At 38.9% G+C, this 23581-nt stretch overlaps 2 protein-coding genes across 2 annotated transcripts; one reads left to right on the top strand and one right to left on the bottom strand.

The window, feature by feature from the left end:
• Positions 1-1126: 1126 nt before the first annotated feature.
• On the top strand, positions 1127-23516 carry TEX28 (testis expressed 28). Its single transcript, XM_039328659.1, has 5 exons — positions 1127-2154; positions 18799-18878; positions 20071-20720; positions 22082-22217; positions 23000-23516. Exons 2-5 carry the CDS (start codon positions 18804-18806, stop codon positions 23312-23314), a joined length of 1176 nt encoding a protein of 391 aa, XP_039184593.1. The 5' UTR covers positions 1127-2154; positions 18799-18803; the 3' UTR covers positions 23315-23516.
• On the bottom strand, positions 1639-13904 carry TKTL1 (transketolase like 1). The gene is made up of 14 exons (XM_039328657.1): positions 12651-13904; positions 11967-12084; positions 11650-11763; positions 11025-11122; positions 10490-10681; positions 10281-10408; positions 10005-10198; positions 8806-8970; positions 8569-8725; positions 7501-7631; positions 5797-5880; positions 4357-4453; positions 4119-4238; positions 1639-2661 (listed from the first exon to the last, which is right to left on the bottom strand). Exons 1-14 carry the CDS (start codon positions 12758-12760, stop codon positions 2489-2491), a joined length of 1881 nt encoding a protein of 626 aa, XP_039184591.1. The 5' UTR covers positions 12761-13904; the 3' UTR covers positions 1639-2488.
• Positions 23517-23581: the final 65 nt, after the last annotated feature.

Genomic DNA, 23581 nt, shown 5'->3' with positions numbered 1-23581 from the left:
CCACCTCTCTCCTGCCTCGTTTTTTTTTTCTCCAACGGTTCGCGGACTAAGGCAAGAACATTGAATGACTGGCAGTTTTGTTATCCAATGAGACACTATCTTTAACTGATTAACTTCTGCAACAGGTTTTAGGGAAAGCAAATTTGTGCTTCTGTCCTGCAAAATTTGGGCGAGGTGAGGGAATAGTAAATGACTCTTAATAGGGAGAGAAGCAGCCTCATTGAAGTAAACGGGGAGGCTTCTTAATGTTTTCCAGATGCCGAAGATATGTTTACTTTGTGTAAACTTGTCTAGGATCAAGGCGCAAAATCAAAAGTTTTTGATTTTGTGACTTTTTATGTATTAACGAAATTTTTTCCATACAAATTCCTCTAAGTAGAGAACTTTAAAATACTACAAAAATCATGTACAGTACAAAGGATTAGTAACTATTGTGCACTCCTAGTTTTTGAAAAGGTGCTCTGTAAAACGCATTAGCAAAGTTGATCTTTCCCTTGCTCTCCAAATCAAACATACCTTTACTTAGTTTTCACAAATTGGATAATTCAGGAGAAAGGAAATAATTCTCCACTCACAAATATAAAAAATTTAGAATACATAACAGCAAGTGTATGTTTTGAGAATTGTGTAGTCACAACAGAACAATTGTTAACTCTACTAGCCTAATTGCTTGGCTTTGCAGTGTAAGCTAGTGAATGAAATAGCACAACACACAAAACCACAAACTACTGAACATTTTATCCTAACAGATTTGCATCAAGCCAGAAGTATTAAATATATAGTAGTCTGCATCATGTAGTATGTCACCAGTAGTTTAACATCTTTAACAGCATCATAACCTTTAATAGTGACAGCATCAATACCACACGGAGCAGGGATTCCCAACCAAGGGTGCAATTCATTGCTGTTATTTCAGACTTTTGTAAGGAGAGCGAGAATATATCAGAAATGTTCTAGGGGTGCGGGGTATAGAAAAGGTTGGGAGCTACTGACAGTATACAAAAGAAAAAAGGGTCTAGAAAGCCACATTTATGATATGCATTTATTATCCATAATATAATAATTGGGCATGGCTCCACTTGTATAATTTGTAGTTGTGTTTTTATCAAGCAAAATTGGTTAACGATTTCTGCCTTTTGAGGTACAAAGATTGCATGACAAATTGTCTGTACAATCCAAAGTTAGCTTTGTACTCCCAAGCTACATGGTTAGTTTATGGTTCAGTTTGTAATGCAAACCCAGAAAATTGAGTCATGTAAATACCATGAGCTACAGTAGTGTGCTTTGTATATTCTCCACTATTTTTATTTAATGCACTGTATTCAACTGAAGAGGCTCTAGCTGCTAGTCCACTAATAACAGTAATCAGAAGTTCAGAACATGGCTTCTAAGGTTAAAGAGTTTGTATCATTTGTTTGTTGTTCCCATTTGAGGAAGTCAAATGGAAACAGTGTATACATTTGTTCATGGTAAATCAGATTTTAGAAAGCTGGACTGAAATATGAGGTTCCTATTAGGGAGAAGGGAAAAATCAAAATATTGTAATAATTTTGCATGTAAAATCTTACTCAGCCTTAAAGATTATTGCACACTATTTCACACATTTTCTTAAGTATTTCCAATATGAATACACAAATCTTCCACAATAAAGTGAGTTTATTGATTTGCTTGATGGCAGTAAAAGCACATGTAAGACAGAAACATTATCTTGGTCACAATTAAGCCTGCTTATTTGTTAAGTTTATATCTCCTTTCCTTCAGAAACTCATAGCAGCATACAAGCAGCTTCCTGTTTCCATTTTCCCCACAACAACTTGTGAGGTAGGTTGGGTTGAGAGTATGAATGGATCCAAATCGCTGTGAGCTGCTGTAGAGGAAGCTGGACTTAAGCCTGCATCTCCTTGGAACCACTCCATACTTAATAATTATACCAGACATCTTAAGATAGTACCATTAGTAATATATACTGTACTTGAAGAATTTAGATGACCATGTTCCCAAAAGAGGTACTTGCATTTTTGTTAAATAAAAACTAATTATGCATTAACTTTTTCAGGCAGGAAATAGCCCATGGAAAATTTACCCAACTCAGTTTTGGAATGTCAGGCTGAAGAGGAGAAAGTCAAGTAGGATAGGAATCAAAGACAAGAGAAGGTAACCATAAACTCCGATGAGCATTATTGGTCCATGTGGAATAGTCAGATCCAGTTAATGTGCAGTTACAGATAAAAAAGGAATGATATACTGATGGGATGAGAACTGTGTTATAAAACAGTTTTAAACTTATTTGCACTCAGAATCCGGTCCAAAACCCATGAAATTAATATTAACTGCAATTGTCAAAAAATTAAAAGTTAAACATTTCAGGTTTTGGAATCATAAGGGGTTACTTTTGGTTAACTACCTAGAAAACCAAGCAGCTGTCATCCTGCTCTTCAGAATCCATTTTCATAATTTCATAACCCTTCTTTACTTCATCCCTGTCAAATCAATTGGCAAAGGTGCTCTTCACAGCTGTTATTATGTGTTTTGCACTGATCCCAAAGAGATCTAAGAGCTCAGCAGGTTTTCCACTCCGAGGCACACCTGACACAGCTAGACTCTGAACTAAAATACCAGGTTCTCCAGAGACAGCTGCAGCCACAGCTTCACCAATACCACCTAAAGAAAAAAGGAAAAAGGGATGGACATAAATGGAGATTTTCACTCAGAGCATGTTTGGTACAATCTGCTCCCTTTAACAGCTTCATATGAAAGTTCGAGTTACAAAGTACATGTATTTTGTATGTAACTCAAAGTTACAAAGTTACATATACACTTCCCTTTATGAATTAAACTCATCAAGAAATAGGTTTACATATTTTAGCAGCAAACATCTACCTTTTGACTTTCTCATTCAGAAAGAGAAACAGGGACTGCAAGAAACAATAAAACTTAAGGAATTTATACAGATGTACTTATTTTCTAGTTTGACACTGCAGGTTCAAAGGAAAGCATCTATTTTTCTTTCCACTGTATAGTAGAAGCTCTTTTACTCATTCATTGCCTTGCATTCTGACTATGAACAGATAGAGGCACACAAATAGCTTCTTTTATAGAGCAGTTGAGATTGTGCTTGCAGTAGGCCTTGTCTTACTTTAGGTTTGACCATTCTCAAGCTAGTAGTCCTCAAGACTGGGATGAGCTGCAATTCTCCTTGACCCTCTCTCGAGTTCTCTCGTGTTGAATTGTCCCATTCCGACTATTGTCTCACTTTTCACAGTTCACTAATCGACCATTTGGTGGGCAGAAAGAATGTGTGGACAGACTGAGTTCTTGTATCTAGTGACACCTCAGGCATATGCCAAATGGCGGATAAGTAGGCTGCTGAATTGTTGTCTGACTGTAGCCCTCTAATGTTTATGATATGACAGAAATATACTGCTAAAGCTGAAAAGTGTGGTACCACGTTTATAAGAGCTTGTTGACCAGATGCAAAGAAACACATTGCACCGGGGGCCTCAACATGAGGAAAGGGATATACAGCCCGACCCACCAACTGGCATCACAAGTAGCCCGCAAATATAAAAAGACCGCCACACTTGTTTTAACAGAAACTGAATGGCCATCTGGCAATCAATCACGATACTAGGTTGTACTCCCAATGTATAATTTTTCTCTATAAGGCACTGCAGTAGGTGTGAGCCGAGGTGGCACAGCAGTTAGAGTGCAGTACTGCAGGCCACTTTAGCTGACTGTGTTCAGAAGGTCAGCGGTTCAAATCTCACCGGCTCAAGGTTGACTCAGCCTTCCATCCTTCCGGGGTAGGTAAAATGAGGACCCAGATTGTTGGGGGCAATGTAAATATATATATACATTGCTTACTGGTGTACACCGCTTAGAGAGTGCTTGCACTTAAAGCGGTATATAAGTCTCATAAATAAATAAATAAATAAACTATTGAACAGCACATGAAAAAGTGATAGTATAAACATATAATCAATCTTGGCAATCGCAGAAGCAAAACTAGTTTGTAAAAAAAAAAGTTACTAAAATAGGGGATCTGGGGTACTGCATCTTTAGCCATATTCAATTTCTCCTAAGAATGTCTGAAAAAATGTATTTAGTTAACTACTTAACTTCTTTGTAATGATCCTCAACTGTAATGATATGTCCCCCAGTGGCTCTGGCATTGGAAATGATGGTATCAGCATCCAAAGGTTTGATTGTAAATGGATCAATTACCCGGATATAGATCCCTAGGGAAAAAAAAGCAAAATACTAATGAGAAGAATGAAACAAATAATTCTATTAAAATTGCTGGTCAAGTCAACATATAATTGGATTTATAATCTCCAAAGCTCCAGTGTCCAATACCTTGTTTGGCTAGTTCATCAGCAGCTGAAAGGGCTTCATGAAGAGTGACACCTGCTCCAATAACCGTTACTCTGTCAGCATCACTTATACGGACTACCTATAAAAAGTAATCATAAAAAGTAAACTAAAATCATACAGAATAAGGGAAATGGAAGTATTTTAGATCTGAGAATTAATGTATTCCAAGCAAGTATGAAGAAAATAGCAGAATAGGCAGAACTCCATTGCTGACATGGAGCCTCCCCCTAATGTGCTTGCTTGCAAACACCATTACCAAGAATTCTCCAGGCACATCATCAAAGTTTACCTAAAGAGGCCTGGTGGTTCACAACTGATCCAGTAAGTGGGTGGTTGTCTATTTCTACTGCAGAGATACAGCAACACTGAAACTCCTAAAAAGGAGTATTATCCAATCCAAGAGGAAACTGTTTTCTCATGATCAAATTCTACATAATTATAAGAAAGTGCACTACATATGGAGAACAACTTGCCCTTAATGGTAAGACTAACTCTATCACCCAATCCATGTTCAACTACAACTTTCCTATACCGTGCACCAAAGGAATAACACTTCCAAGTCACCAAGATGATAAAATAATTATGATAACAATTGAAAATATTGAAAAATAAACTCTCTTGTTCCACCCAAGACAAATAAATTCTCTTGTTCCACCCTTCTTTTAAACAGTTGCTGTCTGGATGCAATCTCTTTAATATTGCTTTGTTTGAGCTAAATCTTAATCCAAATTCCAGGGACTTATTTCTACAGCTAGGAAAAACAGGAACTCAACTCACTTCTTATTTGTCAAAAGCGTATATTGATGCTAGGATAAGTAAAAACTGTTATTGTCAATAGAATCAGTCTTCTGCCACCTAATGGTAGACTACAGTACTTGATACAATAACTTGTATATTCCCTTTTGATTGGTAAGGCAGGCAAGGATGGTCTATGTTAAAGGTTTAGCTTTAGAAACAGGATTGCTCTTCTGTATATAAACTCCCTTGATTATTTCATAGCATTTCTAAATAATTTAAGACTGTGTTCCTTATTTTATCTGAAGTCAAACTATTTGCTTGGAAAAAAAATACTGTATATTCCGGTGTATAGGAAGACTCAGCGTATGAGACGACCCCCGACTTGGGCGCTGATTTCCATGCCTAGAAAGTCATCTTATACGCTGGAAACTAACATAATTTCCGGCATATAAGACGACCCCCAACTTTGGCGCCGATTTCCACGCTTTAGAAAGTCGTCTTATACGCCGGAAAATACAGTATTTGGATGCCTTAATTCTTTCCCAGCACATTTCAGTTCATGATATAGGACTCCATTCAAATATTCCACTACCATTATAGACCAAATTACTTAATACAGAATTCTTTCTTTGGATCTTTGAAAGCTGAACTAGAACCAGAAACCATGTGTTTCAAACCCTTTACCTTGGCATGGCCGACCTCAAACTTTTCTTCCTGAGAATACAGGATAGGAGTTTCTGGACGACTGGTACGAATGAAGCATATTCCCTAAGGAGCAATATGGAAGAAGAATATGAATACTCAGAAGAAGAAACAGAGATCTTACCAAAAACTAAACACGGTAGAACACAGAATGGTTTTAAATAATTGTATTGTTATCTAAAAAGCATAGCAATATAGAACATGCTAGATTTATGCAAAGCATCTTAACCACTTTTTAGGGTAATGCTATCACAGAAGGACATATAATTCAAGTAAAGAATTAAAGATACCACACTGGAAGTTTTAAACCTAGTTTTAAACACTGGAAAAACCAAAGAAATCATTGTCGATTTCAGAAAAGACAGGCACAGCCACACTTCTCTGTGCATTAATGAGTCACCTGTGGAGATGGTTACCAGCATCAAATTCCTGGGTGTGCAGTTAACAAGTAGTCTGACTTGGTCGCTCAACAGCGAGACACTGGTGAAGCGGGCACAGCAGCACCTGCATTTTCTGTGTCACATGAGAAAAGCACATTTTCCTTCCCCTGTCCTTACCACTTTCTACAGAGGGACAATCAAGAGCATCCTGTCATACAGCATCACAGTCTAGTTTACAAGCATCACTGCTTCAGACAGGAAGGCAGTGAAGAGAGTGGTGAGGATGACTGAAAAGATTATTGGCAGTTCCTTCCCTTCCATCCAGGACATAGCACATAAGCATTGCTTGAGCAGGATCCGCAAGATTGTCTGGGACACTACACATCCTCTTCACGACCTGTTTTCCTCCGTGGTATCCGAAGCAGAACATCCAGATTCATTCACAGTTTTGTTCCATACAGTATTAACCTTGTGAACTCTAAAGCTTCCTCCTTCTGTTATGTATTCAAGATGGACAGCGATTTTTATGTTACTTGTATGTAAGGGTGTAGGTCTATACATATGTTGTATATAGGATGTTTAAATGTATGTTGTGTATGTGTACACTTTGAGAGCAAGCAACTAAATTTCATTTTTAATGTGTGCCATTGTGTCCACAGTAAAAAATGACAATAAAGGTTATCTATCTATCTATCTATCTATCTATCTATCTATCTATCTATCTATCTATCTATCTATCTATACCATTTCAGAATTATACAGAATACTCTGAGGAACTGTTCACAAAATATATACGTTAATTATCTCAAATCAAAAATAAAATTGACAAAAACATTAGGTTGTCAAACAGTAAAAAGCTACATTGATTTTGAAAAGTTGCTACAACCTTAATCAGCCTGGGAAATTCTGCCCATTTAAGAGATTTTGTGAAATATGAATCTAGAATGTATGTAGTTAATGCAAATTATGGTTTTACAATTATTGCAACTATTGTTTTCTGATATATGGATATATTTGTTGAATGTTTTAATATGTTTCTGCTATTGGCTTGATGTATCATTATGAATTTAACTTTTGTAAAAAGCTTAGATTTGTTTTCAAATGGTGTAAAACAGCTTGAAATAAATGAACTAGCCTTCAAGAAAATGAGGGCCAGGGTAAAAGAAAATGCTATGAGCAAGAAGCTTTGTTGCAAATTTTGCTTCTTGCTCTAGCACACCACAATTTACTTCCCTAATTTAATGATAATACCTCAATCTTGACTGGCCAAGACCAACACCTAAGTTAATATTTTTTACCCACATACCTTAGTGTTTGCTGCCAAACAAACAGCATACTCAGTGGAGACTGCATCACTTGGGTAAAACACAGTACAACCTGGAATAGTTCTGAACATGGCTAGATCTTCCAAAGCCATCTGAGAGGGCCCATCCTCTCCTGGGATAAATAAACAGTTGAATAAACAGTTGAATAAATTGCTTGCCATGTCACAGAAAAGAATGCATTCAAAAACTATACCATGCATTTGAGAGTATGAATACCCCAACTATGCCTCCCAATATTAGGCCTCTGAGATTTAGCATATAATTGCTTAATTCAGTCTTTTATGAAAACTACAGAAGGCCAATCACATTATTTACAAATCAAAATCTCTTTTTCAGGTAGAGCTAGCTGAGTTCATTCTGAGTAGATGAACAGCAAAGAGAATAAAGCAGAAATCCCAAAACACTCTGTGAGCACTCCATCTTAAACAATTTCTGCTTTCCCTATATCTTAGACTATCAACATTAAACCTTAACTATTATCATTAAATTGAATTATTAATAATAACCAGTCTTTACTTCTGGTGTACAGCTAGCATAAACATAAAAGTAGATTTTTCCTAGGATTAGCATGTTGTATTTGGACTACTAAAGCCAACATTCCTTTAGAACACAGCATTCTGCCCAAGCAGCTGATTCCCAAATATGTGTGTTCAAGATCACTGAATGGAAGAAAAACCAAATGAATTGAGAAAAAGTCAAGATTCGTTGCTATATCGTACTCTTGATTTTCAGTTAATAACAATGTTATGTTTTTAAATATCTCTATCAACTGTAGGCTATGTAAATAAACAGGAATGTACCAGCATGATCATCATAGTGAAGAAGACTATAAAGATTTATGTTTAAATTCCCATTTAGTGAAGAAGCTTACTAGATGACTTTGGGTCAAATTATTTTCTTTCAGCCTATCTTATAGTATAGGATTGCTGTAATGATAAACAGGAAAGAGAACAATTTCTGATGGTCCTCACCCTGCTGGAGAAATAAGAAGTTTTAACTCTAACTATAACAATTAAATTAGAGGAGTTTAGATATCAGGCAGCACATACCTATAGAAACCCCACTGTGTGACCCACAAAGCTTAATGTTTGATTGTGAGATAGCAGCCATCCGGATATGGTCAAATGCTCGAGTGAAAAAGGCAGCAAAGGTGCTGGCAAATGCAATGGTGCGGTTCCTAGCAGCACAGCCCAGAGCAACACTCACCTACAGCACATAGACAAAAATGTCATCAGAACGGGTTATGCCACAAGATTCACCAATCCATTTCATATTTTCAGACTCACCATGTTCTGCTCAGCAATGTAACACTCTATATAGCGTTCTGGATGGGCCTGTTTGAAAAGCTCAGCAAAAGTGGAGTTTTTTGTGTCACCATCCAAAACAACCACATGCTTATCAGTCTTTCCCAGTTTTACCAGGGCTAAACCATAGGCTTTGCGGGTAGCCACCTGTCAAAAAAAGAAAATCCCATCACAATCCATTGCAGGTCATTTAATTTACCACCAAGTCAAAAGGATGATCTAAGCACATTTGATAAACATTACATTTCTACAAACATCTTCACTCTTCTTATCATATGCCTAGGCACAAGTTGGGAAAAACTCTATTTTATCTAGAAAAAACTTCCAAGAAGTCACTATGTGAAAAGCAGTGAAGGATTGACATTAGAATACAGGCATTTTATATTAAATTTCTGTACTAAGAGAGGGGTGAAAAGGAGAAAAAACATATTAAAATTTATACAGAATATCTAAATTGAGGCTCAGGGTTGCATGTAGTCCTCAAAAACTTTGGGAATGCCTCCAGGATCCCCTACACTAACCCTTTTAATCTTTACATAAAAGCAGGAAATTATTGCAAGTATGGAAAATAATAATCAAAGTACTTTTATTTAATTTAAGCCCATTTTTGTCCAGATCCCATCTATTTTATTCCAACTTTATTTTTGTGTGTGTGCCCCTGGTTAAGTGTAGTCCCTATTCCAAGAATGAATGCAAATCCTGATCTAAGTTATGCTATCATTTTCCAAATTAATATACTAATTTGCCTTTATTCTCATGCATAAAGCTTACTTCATTATGGATCCCTTACAGGGTTTCTCTAAGGGATAAGGGGTACTATCAAACTGGATTTGAGGACAAAAAGAAAGGTACCTCAAAAGTTAGGAAGGTGGACTCTGACAGAAAAAGTCTATTTCAGCTCAAAGTCCAAATTAACACTGAAGATGCATGTTATGAAAATGTCAGCTATATATGAGCAATAAATAAGGTGAATAGAACATTCTTAAGGATTTTACTCCGTTAGCCTTTTCTTATGGGTATAGGGAGAAAAAGAAAGTTGGTAAGTTTTCCACTTAAAAAAATTAAATCTGGAATTTGTGAGTGCTCTGCATCAGATCCATGTCACGCAGACCTTTTGATATGGCAGAAGAACAGAGTATTTGCAAATACTGAAAGAAAAATCTGCCCAGCCCATGTGGTACCTTTTCTCCTATATTATAGGTAGGTAAAGAAGGCATTCTGATATCCACAATATTGATTGGTGGCACATCTTGAGCAGGTGGCTGGATAGTACAAATATCACTAGTCTGGATTTGACTCTGAATAGTAGAGATAATAGATTCCACTTTGTCTTTTGGAATGGGCTTTCCATGCCAATTGTCAGTATTCTCCACACCTAAAACAGAAAATATTAGTTAGTGACATTCAAGGACTCTTATTACCTTTTCCCATCCCCATGATTCAGAGACTACTTTCACCTGGGATTCCTCGTCCTTTGAAAGTCTTGGCCACAATCATGGTGGGCTTCCCCTTTTGCTGACTCGCTTGCCATAAAGCCTGGCATAGTTCCTCCACATCATGACCATCCACAACACAGGTATTCCATCTAGCAGAAGATGAAAAAGTTGGGGCAAAAAGCAGCAAGCTTTCTACTAGAATTAGGATAAAAACAGCCAGCAATGCTTACCCAAAGGCTTCACAGCGCTTATGATAAACATCTGTATCATGGCCCAGTGGTGCTGCTTCACTTTGTCCCAGCCGGTTCACATCAATAATGGCCACTAGATTATCCAATTGATAGTGAGACCCAAATTGTAGGGCTTCCCATACTGATCCCTCAGAGGATTCACCATCACCCAGTAGGCAGTAAACTCGGTAACTAGAAGACAGCAAGACACAAGAGTCCCAACAAGCGTATGCATGTGTGTAGGATAAGTTTCTTCACTATACATTCTTTGCCATTCTCTGACCCAGTGGACGTTAACAGTAGAGCAAACAAAAACAAAAAAGGAGGCCAGAAGCATCTTGTGAAAGAAGCAACAGGCTTCATTGTGAAATAGACCAGGGGTGTCAAATTGCCGGCCCGTGGGCCGGATGCATCATAGCAAAACCACACCCACCCCATTGCTGGCAATGGGGAAAAAATCGTGATACATCATGACATGTCACATGATGTTGCGAGTTTGACACCCCCTAGTGTAGACCTGTGCCAGATTTCTCACCTGGTTTTATCAAAGTATTTTCCTGTATAGGCCATTCCACAGGCAGCTCCCAGACCCTGCCCCAAGGAACCAGTGGCCACATCCACAAAAGGAAGTCTCTGTTAAGCAAAAAGAAAAGAGTTCTACAAACAGAATAAATACTGACACAATCTGTTGGGTATTTCATTGAAAACAGTCTTTATGAAATCTGTTCTGGACAGAGACAAAATTTGGATCTTTTCCAATATAAATATATAAATATACACCTCATTTTAGTGCCTTTGTATTTCAACAAAATATATTCCAGTTTGGAATTCTATCATAAAATCCCCGTTTTACCATACATATGTTTAGTATTAATTTGCACAGTAGAACAAGGCCAATTTTATGGGCTAAGTTTCTGCATCAGTGATCCACAACAGCATATGTGGAAACCATTACTTCTGTCACGGCTTTCAAATTTCAGATGTCTCCATGAAAGAAGCAACAGTACTATTGTTACATCCTAAAAACTATTTTAAAACTATTTACACTATCTAAGATTTATGTATGTATGTATGTACATATAAATTTTGACTTTTTAGGTCAAGTTTTTTTTTTCAAAGCTCCCCAAAATTCCCAGCCTTATTCCCAGAAGAGCACTTACAGGAGTTGGGTGACCTTCCAGGTCAGAGTCTATTTTCCTCAAATTTAACAGCTCAGACTCCTTGATAAAACCAGCTTCTGCCCATGCAGCATAGAGTATAGGCGCAGCATGACCCTGCAAGGAGCAAACAAAGTAGCCATCACAACCATGAAATAGTAATCTCTCTAGTTTTTAAGATGATTACTCTGGAATGTGGTGCTGCAGAAAGAACTGAGTCGAACTCTCAGCTAGGAAGAAATAAGCTATGGCCTTAACTTGAGTATTATAATCCAAGTCCCATCCTCCAAAGACCACCTCCCCCATATTCCTCCTCTCACCTTTGAGAGCACAAACCGGTCGTTGTTGGGGTGGCCTGGTTCATTTGGCCTGTAGCGCATGGTATGAAAGAATAACACAGATATGATCTCTGCTGCACTGCAACATGATGTTGGGTGTCTGCAAGGTCAAAAGGCAGAGAGACAAAAATTCAATAGGAGCTACCCACAGAGATACAAAATTGCTATTAGAGTTAAATTTACAATTCAGAGCATAAGTTCAGTTAAAAGACACCCCCATGACTTCTGTGTTCACCAGAAGCAATAAAAACTCTATATTCATAGGCCTCACAACATCACCCATAGATTGAGGAGGAGTAGTTAATGAGAATACAGTAGCTCATGAACTTCAAGTAAAGCTATCAGCCGACCTAGAGAGGAGCTATTCAAATTAATGGATTTCTGAAAACTAATTAAGAACATTTCTTGCCTTCACCATCTCAATTGACAGAAACCTCTAGTTAGCCCTGCTGAGATTGGAACCCAATATAAAACCTTCATCGCCTCCTCCCCGCAAGCGAACCTAAGAGGAGGGTAATATACTGTACCAGGAAACGTTCCCATGACCACATTTAGATGTAAGAAACAAAAAAGAAAATACAATCCCCGGTGCAGGAAAATGGTGGGACTATCACAAGCTCCATCAGAAAAGAAAGAGAGTGAAATGCATCCTTTCTCTTCGATTACCCGGAGTTCGAAGCGCAAGTTGCCCGAATAGAGTGAATCCGAAGGCGACTAGCAATATCTCGTAGGTTTTGCAGAGTTTTCTCCTTCGGCTTAAGGTAGCTGCTGGCCATGATGAAGCTCCTACTATCCAGATGCGCTAAGCACGCTTTGCTCTTTTTTCTCCGGCTGGCCGGCGCTCCGCCTGCAAGAGGAAGTGAGCTCAGAGGCTGGGGAAATTGGCGAGGAATGGGGTTTGCATCGGTCGCCCCATGCGTAAAGCGATTGCTACATTGCCAGGCCTGTGGGCGTACTAGAACATCAGTTACAATTGGGCAGTTTCTCTTCACATGATACTCGCCAGTTTCTGCCCTCTGCTTTCTGAAGTCGGCCGGTGCTCTAAACCCTCTGGAATCCAGCACTAATGTTTGTGTGAGCCGTGGCGTTGTGGGGCTCTGAACACCCGCGGAGGGAGGGGGGCGAATGAACGAGGAGTGAATTGGGTGTCGTATAGGCCGAGAATCTTGTTCTGATGACGCTACAACATTAGAATGTGACTGAAGAAAGCAGCTTTTTCAGGGTGCTTTCAGGATCCATATTTTTTTACTACTTGTGCTCGGAAATGAAAGAAATGTTTTCCCTCTGTGTAAAACCTCACAACAGGACATCGGAGGAGTGCTGCTTTGACAGGCTGGTTTCTGATGAACACCTTTTAAAAAAGATGTTTGTATGCAGGAGAAAATCATTTCCCCATTTGTGACACTGCAGGAAAACATTCTCTTTCCCCTCTCAGTACTGACTCTATACATTAAAATTCTACCTACAACTTGGGGAATAATTCTTGCTGAGCTCAATACCGAAATGCAATATTCACCCAATCAAACTGCAAACTTCAACCTGTCCAGAAACATCAGGCAGCCTGGAATGTGGTGAACATCCTCTCTGGAAGTAGTCTATGTGTAGCCTTGCAGGTTTGGCATTGCAGGAGAGGAAATATGTCACTGGCAGCTAGCCCAGAGTGTCTGTTTGCCAAGAGACTGACAGACAATTGCAAGGGTTGACAGCATGCTTGGACAAAGTGCTTGGCCTCAAGTTTGTTTGTATACCATCCTAGTTTTTAGATAAGAGGGAGAAGAAAGAATATATCACTGTGTTTTGTGCCATAAATGCAGCATTCCCTTTCAAGTTAGAATATAGGAGAAGTATAATTATATAATTATAAGTATAATTTGCTAAACACATGCACCTTTATTTGTTCCATTGACTACTAAAGTGGACCCTGTCTTGAGACAAATTGAGTAAGCTACCTTGGAGGAAGTATTGGGATTAATTGGCTGTGATTGTGCCCTACTCTGAATTGCAAACTAGTCAGCCACATCATAGCTTGCTGCAGATCCAGCACATATGGTTAGATTATAGCTCTCTGTGACATCAAACCGTTATTATTAGTAATATTTTGTGCCATTACAGACATTTAAGAACATAGAAGGGTCTGAAAGTCTTGGCAAGCCACAGCTGAAAGAGCAAAAGCCATGGAAGAGCCTCCCCCCCTCCCAAAGCCATACCACTATGCTCTTTTACAGGTTGTATTAATTTTAGTGGATATTCAATACTGTCTTTCTGCATAAGGCATCAAAATGTCCTGAACTATCTTTGCTTCTGCCAGTAGGAGCTAGATTTGTGTAACGATCCTCTCAGTCTTCTAAAATGTTTCTGCCTTCATGTCAAGAGACCAAGCACATCATGGATCCTTTTTTATGTTCATGGCTGTTGAAAAGCAATAAAGATTAGAAGGTGAAGCAATCATGGAGATAATCTCATATGACAACAGTGATTGTATGTCCTTTATTATAAACAGTCATTATATGTCCTTTATTGTTATGTGTCCTTTATTTCAAAGAATTGTTCTTTAGATTTATTTAATATAATTATTTATGTGGTTTTACTGTTGAATTTTCCTTTGTAAAACAATTATATACATTTTTATACTTATAGACTTCTGCCCTTTTTAGATTTGTCCTCCCCCCCAAAAAAAACATGATAATTGTAAGTATAACCTCCTACTCTGTTCAAGATTTGGAATGCATGATGCAGGTACAGCACTTGCAAGACAGATTAATTCAGCCCCTGATTAATATAAAATTAACAATAACAATAGGTGGATAAAAATGCCAAATGAAGTCTAAACATCTGGCTGACTGCAACGAACCATAATATTAGTCTAATAGTGGATGTGGCAGTATCTGACAATGGCTGAATAAAAGAGAAAGAACTGGAGAAAATCACAAAATATGAAGACTTGCAAATAGAAATAGAGTGACTGTGGCAAAAGAAAGCAAAGGTATTACTACTACTACTACTACTGGGTGTAATCTGAAAACAACTGGAACATCACTTAAGCACCATTGGCATTAATAAAATCTCTACCAGTCAATTGCAAAAGTCAGCTTAACTTGGAACAACTTACATCCAGTCTAAACATCTGTCTGATTGTGTGATAAACTGTACTATTAATAATAGATACAAAGGTGGGTAGAGAAAGACTCCACATGTGCCTATTACCCTATGCCAGGGGTAGGCAACTTTAGTTCTTTTATGACTCGTGGACTTCAACTCCCAGAATTCCTGAGCCAGCATAGCTGGCTCAGGAATTCTGAGAGTTGAAGTCCACGAGTCATAAAAGAGCCAAGGTTGCGTACCCCTGCCCTATGCTTAGATATAAACTCCTTTAGGAGTAGTAGATTATATTGTATACTCATCTTATACCAGAAATGTCAAACACAACGCCCAGGGGCTGGATGCGGCCCACGAAGTGGTTTCATGTGGCCCGTGAAGCCATCCTGGAAACAGTGAGGAAATGGCCTCTGCTGCCTTGGCCCTGGCCCAGGCCAGCCGGGAGCCAATATACAATTTTGTGGTGGCCATCTATGCTGAAACACATTCAGTCTTAGCTCCACAAGGCCGTCTAGAAACAGGGAGGAACCAGCCCCTGCTGTGTCGGCCCCGCCCCCTGGGAGCATGCTGGGGAGGTGTCATCCTTTGTGAGGAATGAAGAAATGGACCATGCCTTGGGGCTTGCCCCGGTCCCACCATCTTCTGCCAGAGACCTTCAGATGTGTCCCACTCCTGCCCAGGCCCCTACAGGCCCCCTTGATGCCAATGATGTAGAGCTGGCCATGTCCACCCAGTAGGCCACACCCACTGCATCTACGCCCACCCAGTAGGCTGCATCCACCCTGGCCACACCCACCTGCCCCCCCCCGAGGGCAACCGCAATGCTGATGCGGCCCTCAATGAAATTGAGTTTGACACCCTGTCTTATACAATGTATTAAATCATAACAAAATTACTTTCACAGAAGACATTGAGTTAGATAACTAAGATTATAAATTGGAAGCATGTTTAATAGTAAAGCTCACTGTCTGATTATTCTGCAAAGATCCATGTAATTGTCTTATCAACAATATGGAAATAATTTGGGAATGATTTCTTTCATGATATTTCTTTAGGTCCCAGTCTATCCTAGTACCCAAAGTTTCCTGGTGATATTCCATCCAAGTACTAAAAGGGTTGATTGTGCTTCCTGTTTCTCAAGGTCATCTGAGATTGGCTGGTGTTGCCACCTGCATTCTACTTATTGAAAAATGGCTATATGTGATGGCATGTGCAGCTGGAGAAGTGGCAGAAAATCTCAGCAATCTACTGTAATAACAACTTCCTAGGGTGGAGGCAATACATTTCAGAGAGAGAAGTCCAAAATAGGAGATTGTGGTAATGGAGGGAGGAAAAGGTTCAAAGTATCCATATCCTAGAATCTTCCAGGTTTTATATATATTAAGTTAGAAGGTTATTTGTTTGTTTGTTTGTTTATTTAACTTGGATGCCACATATCTCACTGTTGAACTACTCTGGGCAGCTTATAACATCATAAAAACAAGAATATAAAAATTAAAAAGTTAAAAACATGAAACATTAAGAAACATTGGGTAAACTGGGAATCAGTATGCAAGTGGGGTGGAGTGGGATCCACAAACCACCTTCAGCATGGAATGCCCCCATTGGGACCCCAAGCCAATTGGCAGAGGCAGGTTTTGATGTCAGGCACAAATAACGAGGAACATTTGTTGAGATAACCAGGAACATTTGTTGAGTTCAAAGCTAAAGAAGAGTTTATTATTGCTACCTATGCACAAGGATCTAATCAACTAATGGTTAAAGCTAAATAAGGTCAACAGAATTCATGGCAGGCTGCACTTGGATCTCTGGGCCAACAAAATAACTCTAAACTGATGACACTTTTAATTTTGCCTTCCAACTCAGCTTGTTCTTTTCCTACATTGAGGCCCTTTCAGAAGACCAAGTGGTGGGGGGCAAATTGCGTTAGTCTGGCAAGATTATGTCTATTAGGTATAAGCAAATAAAGAACTGGATTCGATCAGATTTCACTGTGGGCTTAGTCTTGACATTACCTGAGGAGAAAACATTATTTTTAGTGCCATCTTTGATTCCAGACTGGGCAACAATTTTGTCAGATAACATTTTAAGTACAGTCTCTTCCTTAAACTTATATTTAGTTCTTTGATCTTTCTAGATTGAGTGACAGCATCTGCCTGCCATCTTTGTTTGAACTCTGGTCATATAACTTAGTTGGTCACTTTTGCAAATACAGTTCAAGTGCTGGTTCTTCCCTTTTCACATCCACCAACATATAGGTTTTCACATAAATGATTGATTGAGCCTATATGTTGCTCCAATAATAGTCAACTCTTGAGCAGCTTCCATACATTCCACATTCAAGAATAAATAATTCAGAACAATCAACCAAAGCCAGGTAGTCCTTGGTTAACAACAGCAGAAGGGAGCAGAATTTCCATTGCAACATGATGGTAAAGTGTGATGTCATGTGAGCATGCTGCTTAATGATGGTAGTTCTGGACTACCAGGTTGCTGTTATTAAGCAAATCCTGCTACATCATTAAGTGCAACATCATGTGGTCACCATTTGCTACCTCCTGCCAGCTTCCCCATTGATTTTGTTTGTCCAGCTCCCCAGTGACTGTGAGATGCTGCAGTGTCATGATTGTGAGCCAGTTGCCATATGTCAGCTCACAATTGTGTGACTGCAGGGATGCTGCAAAGGCCAGAATTTTGAGGACAGATGTAAGTACAAATTGTTCAGCAACTTTGTAAGTACAAAGTGTTGCTGAATGAGTGGTCACTAAGCAGGACAAATTATACAATTATATGTCAGTGCACAATTGCACCATTAAATAAATATTGCACAGTGTAATCTGGTTTTTGGTTGCAGTTGGTTTATACTAGCTTTGTACTACAAGAGGGAACTTCCTTAAAATAGATCCACTCCAAAGCCTTAGGACAGTCAGATTTTAACTGCCTTCCAAAAAACAGCGGCATCAGGACCATACAAGACTATACAGATGAGGTAAATGAGGGACAGAGGGCAGCATTTGACAAGGACCACTTTGTGGAACCTGCTGATGGGATTCCCGGTGAAATGAAACCTGAAAGAACTAATTCTTCCTGATATTTTGTGAGGAAATATAATTGGGAGTATGCAGTCCCAAAGATACTTAGCTCTTAAATCAAGTAGGGCTTTTAAAATGAGAGCCAGCATCTTGAATTGCAGTTGGAAGCCACTTGGTAACCATTACATCTCAGAGAGGAAGTGTGATATGAGTAAACTGAGATACACATCTGATTACTTCAGGCTGCTATATTCTTGGAGCAGCCACATCCAACTATCTTTAAGGATAGCATAATGGGGAACACATTGCAGTTACTTGCAGATTATAATATGTGCCTCATTCACTCAGAAGGAGGTCTGTTGTAAGAGCAGTTGGGATAATTATTTCAGGCAGGGGTTTTGGGGCAGTAGCAAGTGTAATTAAATGAAGATATTCTTTGTATTTAGTTAATTTAAAAAACCTTTAAAAGGGAGATGAAATTCATAAAGGTTACCTCTTAACTCATTTTTCAGTAGGCTAGAGGAAGTTACAATTTTATTTATTTCTTTGCTAGTCAAATTTGTATAGCTGTCTATCTCACCAAAAGCAACTTGGGCCAACCTACAACAATCAAATAAAACAACAAATATAAAAACATGAGATCACAAATTAATGTTATTTTTGTGCTCTTGTCTATTTCCATACAGCATTCATGGTAGACTATAATTTAACCAAAGGAGAACCTTCCCAGCAGTCAGAAGCTTCAACAAGTCAAGCTCCCAGTTCAGTGAGTGACCAATAAAACATTTTTATCTAGCACATGGCTCTTTTGTAGACACTCTGAATCACAAACTATAACACTCTAGATCACAATTTGATTGGAGCATAAGATGTTGAGCAAACCCATCCTATGTATAACATATCAGATGAACTCAAAAGTTGGATTACTTTGGTAAAGTATGGGTAAATAAATATTTCTAAGTTTGAACACAGTCTATCACTATGTAATGAGATTCCAGGCAGTAATGGCCCGTGATTGTAATGGCAGCTGAATGATATGTGATGTCACTGCAGTGTTCTAATGATAGGGAATTTTCTGTGCAAGGGTACTTTTCCAAAACAGAGCAGAAGATAGGGCAAAATATAAGAAACACTAGTGTTTTTGCACCTTACTACCCACAGTCAAATAGGACCAAAGAGGAATGTCATCCCTAATATAATCACACCTTGTCATCTCACCTCAAATCCAAGAAGGCATTTCAAAAGGTTTTTGACCACTTTCTTGCCTCCCAAGAACAGCAGTGCCTACTATCCCTCCATGCCTTTTCTCTTTTTTAAGGGATGCTTTAAGAGACAGGGTAGTTGAGATAAATGGGAAGTTCACCAGAAAACTGAAGAGGCAGCCAGCTGCTGAACATCTCTCTGACACTGCCACCTTGGTTTCCCCAATAAAGAAATGACAGATTTTAAATTAAACATATGTGTGCTTGTACATGCTGAGATATACTGAGGAATCCATGCCTAAATCCACTAGTGAAGCAAGAGAGGCAGTCATGTTGGAAGAAAATGAACAAGATTTAAAATATAATTCTATTAGGAATTTTGCTTAATTTAGAAATTTGAACTAAGGGGACAGCAAGAACTAGCACTGAATATCTGGAGTTATAAAATTGCCATAGGTTTGCCTGGAAAGAGAGTTATTGGACAGTTATCTATTATTCAGCATCCCTGTTCTTCTCACAATTTCCAAATGATAGCACTCCATCTTGCTTTACAAAAAGAGAAACTGTCTTAAATGAAAGCAGTGCAGAGAATATGAGAATAAATACAAAATAGACAGTATAAGACTTAACATTCTGAGATCACTCAAGATAAGTACATTGTTAGCTTCCTAATGTAAAATATGACAATTCTGAGGTAACTTAAACTGGTATACTTTTCTCTAATACTCTTGACTTCCTGCTCCATCCTTGTGGCAGGTGGACCCCAGTCGGAGTCGCAGGTCCTCTGCTGCTTCTGGATCTTCCCAGTCAACTTACCGAAGTCCGAAAGATGCTCTACGCCATCGCATATTGCACTTGTCTGAATTGCTGCGGGTAGAGAAGGCCAATCGTGATGAGAACCTCTCCACTTATGTGGAACTGGTAAGCAAGGCTGATCGGGAAAAGGCACCCTCCATCCGTCAAGCATTTGAACGTATCAACCAACGCTCTTCAGCTAATATTGCTCATCTCGAACAGCGTCTGCAGGATTGCATAGCCCAACTGAAGAGATTAGAACAGAAGATTTTCTCACCTGCAGACAGCAGTTCCTCTACCCCACCCCAAACCCTCAAGGTCAATGTGACCCATCAAGGGCCATATAACATATTCAAGTTCCGCCCTACAGAAGCTCCTCTAATAGAAGAATACTCCATCCAAGAAAGTGCAGAAAATGAGTCTATCACAGAGGGAGGCTCAAAGCAGTATTTTGAAGAGGAGGCAAAAAAGAAGCTTCAGGATCTGAGGAACCAAATCACGGAGCTAAAGGAATATCACAAAGCCCTGGACAATCAGAGGAACATGTTAGATGAAACTTGGAAAGCTGATAAAAAGCAAATTATGGAACTCCTACAGGAGGAAAAGAAAAGGTGCGCATCCAAATTCTTGAGAACAATAGTTCCCAGTATTCCATCTCCTTGACGTTGCAGGCTTGATGTCCCTGGTGTCCTGTTTCCTACTGACACTCATTCTCTTAGAACATCACAGCTTTGTCTTCAGTGACAAATCCACTATTTCTTTCCTGCATATGAAGCTATTTGCTTCATATGCAACCCTCACACAAAAAAGCAAACATTTCCCCCCCTTGTGTTACTAATGTAGTATCACAATACAGATCATAACTTGCCTATTTCTTCTGATCTTCTCCATGCTTTATTAACATTATTCAAAAACTTCCCGCTTTCCTTGTAATAGGAAAAGTGCATAACCACAATCTCCTTAGCCAGGAGGAATGTTGCAATTTCTTTTTATTAGAAAAAGATCCATCTTGTATGTAGAAGCATACAGAAAATGAAAACACTTTTAGAACAATTAATCCCACTTGGGATACCTTCAATGCAGTCACTCCACATTTATTGATATGTTTTCAGAGCAAAGCAGAAACACACTAGTATTGGATTAGTTTCTTTGCTGGTATATTCCATCCCATAATCCTCCAATCAGATTAGATTACATTAGAAAATAACTAGACTAGATTATTTAAAAGATTCCTTTCTAAAAAAGTAATTTCAGTGAATGAACAGATAATTCTTCATACATTTTTCTTAAAAAAATAATAACATAGTATACCTACAGGATGAAATAAGAGGCTAGAGGCTGACTGATGGCTGAGTTACCATTCCATTTGCTAGTAAATATTTGTTATTTCTGTTATGTAGCCAAAAGGAAGTCAATCATTGCAAATGAAGAAATTTAAGGTCATATTTATTATGTCTATTTTCACCTTTAGATAATTTCATTTACTGTAGATAAAAGAATATCTGGTAGAGAACTGTTCAGAAACATATTTAGCATAATAATTCAGCCTACCCAATGGTACATCTACTTGTCACATCTTTGGCAGCAATAGCGCCTCTCTAGTTCTAATCCTCACTGGGCTCCCAACAGTATTTTTTCCCCCCACCAGTATTAGATTTGGTGCTTTGATGTATCGCAGAATGTTTGATTTCTTTTGTTTTCACATTCCCAAACCCAGATGGCACTGGATACTTGTAATCCTCTCTCCTCCCTTTTCCAATCCAGGATGAGCATAGTCACTCATCTCTTGTACTGGAAGTGTCAGATCAGGAAGCAGAACCAGCTCATCATAATCCATTTACAGCAATGCCTAAAGTGGTGACTGTAACAAGATCAGCCAATTGGCTGGGAGGTTTGGGGGGGGGGGGAGAGAAAAGGGACTTAGAATACAGGATCAGATTATAGAACCTCACTTAATGTCACTCTTCTTCAGGCACTATAACCTGGAAATACAAGTGAATGATGCGATACAGCTAAATCTCAATGAAATCACCAACCTCAAACATGATCTGGCTTGCACTGAGGAGAAGATGGTGTATCAATCTTATGAGAGGTCACGGGATGTCTGGGTAAGAGATTGCTTAACTAAATGCACGGGTGCTATGCACAGTATTGTTCTAGGAACAAAGAACAGGACATTGGAACAGGTTTCATGTGGGTAGCTTGACAGAGTGCATAGAAATGGAACAAAATAAGAATTTGTAATATCCCATCTTACTCAATAGGCTATGACAACTGTCTTTAGAGAGAGCAGTGTCTTTTTGCAATAAGAAATGAAGATTGCAAAGACTGTCAATGCAGGATGCCAGAAAACTCAGAGGACGCAAGATTATAGAACGATGCTATGAGCGGTACAAGCACTGGCACTGTTGTTTTGTCTGTTGATAGGGTCATCATGACCCTGCTTTTGCACATACTGCAACACCAGCGTGCTAGCATTAGGAACGCACATAAGTGGGATCTACAACAAAATATTGCATTGTGCCTTCCCCTTTTGTACCAGTCAGCATTCTATGACCAATGAGCATAGTATTACTTGGGTTGTTTCAGAGTCCCCTCAACGTTTTTCCTCTAAAAGTATTTCCTCTCTGTGCATTTGTAAACCCTGGCAGAAAATGTTGGTATCTGTCTTTCTTGTCTAGATAATGTCACTTGGGTTATCCAGGAGCCAGAAAACTGATCTTCCTCTTTGCAGATATTAATAGAGCCGTCAAAGAATTAGACCATGTGAACCTGCAAATGGCAGGTGAAAAATAGCATTGTGGAAATCCACCTGGGATTAACTAAATCAGTGTCTGGAAACTGGCTGGTCTTGTCCTGACCTCCTGTCTTTTCCTTGTCTTTGTGGTAGGAAGTGCTTGATTCCTACCAGACCCGGCTTGCCAAACTGGAGCTGCAGCAGCAAGCCCAACAACAGGAGGCAATGGAGATGCCCCAGGCGAGTATGTATAAGCTTTATGGACAGCTCATGAACCTTCTACTGACCATTGCTGCCATTATCCTGGTGTTTTTTTCAACAATTTCAGCTTTTATAGTGCCTCTTCTGCATACTCGTATGCGGGCCATATCCACTCTCCTTGTGATCACCATCATAACTCTTGCATGGAATTACTTCCCTGACACTATTGAGTCAGAATGGAAAACATGGCTTCCTTCATTTGAATAGTCAGACAACATTGGCATCAATATTTCTGTACCTATGCTGCAGCTTCTCAACAATATAACTATTTATTTGTTTATTAAAATTAAAAAGAAGTCTGTCTTTCTGTTCTTTCTTTTGTCCTTGATTGTTTCTATAGCTATGAAGAACTAAATTAAAAAACTGCTTGAAAAACAATTCCATGTGACAATCCACCTCTGAATTCTAGCATCCCAGATGAGTTGAAAAACAATGCAGGAAACTTGAGGATTGGTGTTCATGTTTGGTGTGGAG

This window comes from Crotalus tigris, unplaced genomic scaffold (assembly GCF_016545835.1).
Source record: "Crotalus tigris isolate CLP2741 ecotype Arizona unplaced genomic scaffold, ASM1654583v1 scf7180000024383.4638030, whole genome shotgun sequence".
Lineage (NCBI taxonomy): Eukaryota > Metazoa > Chordata > Lepidosauria > Squamata > Viperidae > Crotalus > Crotalus tigris.
The sequence above is the reverse complement of the archived record's forward strand: the minus strand, read 5'-3'. Positions and strand labels throughout refer to the sequence as shown.

Coding starts and splice junctions, on each gene's coding strand:
- TKTL1 (XM_039328657.1), bottom strand. CDS start 12,760: ATGGCCAGCAGCTACCTTAAGCCGAAGGAGAAAACTCTGCAAAACCTA. Junction 11,764..11,966: donor ACCGGTTTGTGCTCTCAAAG/GTGAGAGGAGGA, acceptor TGCTCCTTGCAG/GGTCATGCTGCGCCTATACT. Junction 7,632..8,568: donor ACACAGTGGGGTTTCTATAG/GTATGTGCTGCC, acceptor TATTTATCCCAG/GAGAGGATGGGCCCTCTCAG.
- TEX28 (XM_039328659.1), top strand. CDS start 18,804: ATGGTAGACTATAATTTAACCAAAGGAGAACCTTCCCAGCAGTCAGAA. Junction 18,879..20,070: donor CAAGTCAAGCTCCCAGTTCA/GTGAGTGACCAA, acceptor TCCTTGTGGCAG/GTGGACCCCAGTCGGAGTCG. Junction 22,218..22,999: donor AGAGGTCACGGGATGTCTGG/GTAAGAGATTGC, acceptor TCTTTGTGGTAG/GAAGTGCTTGATTCCTACCA.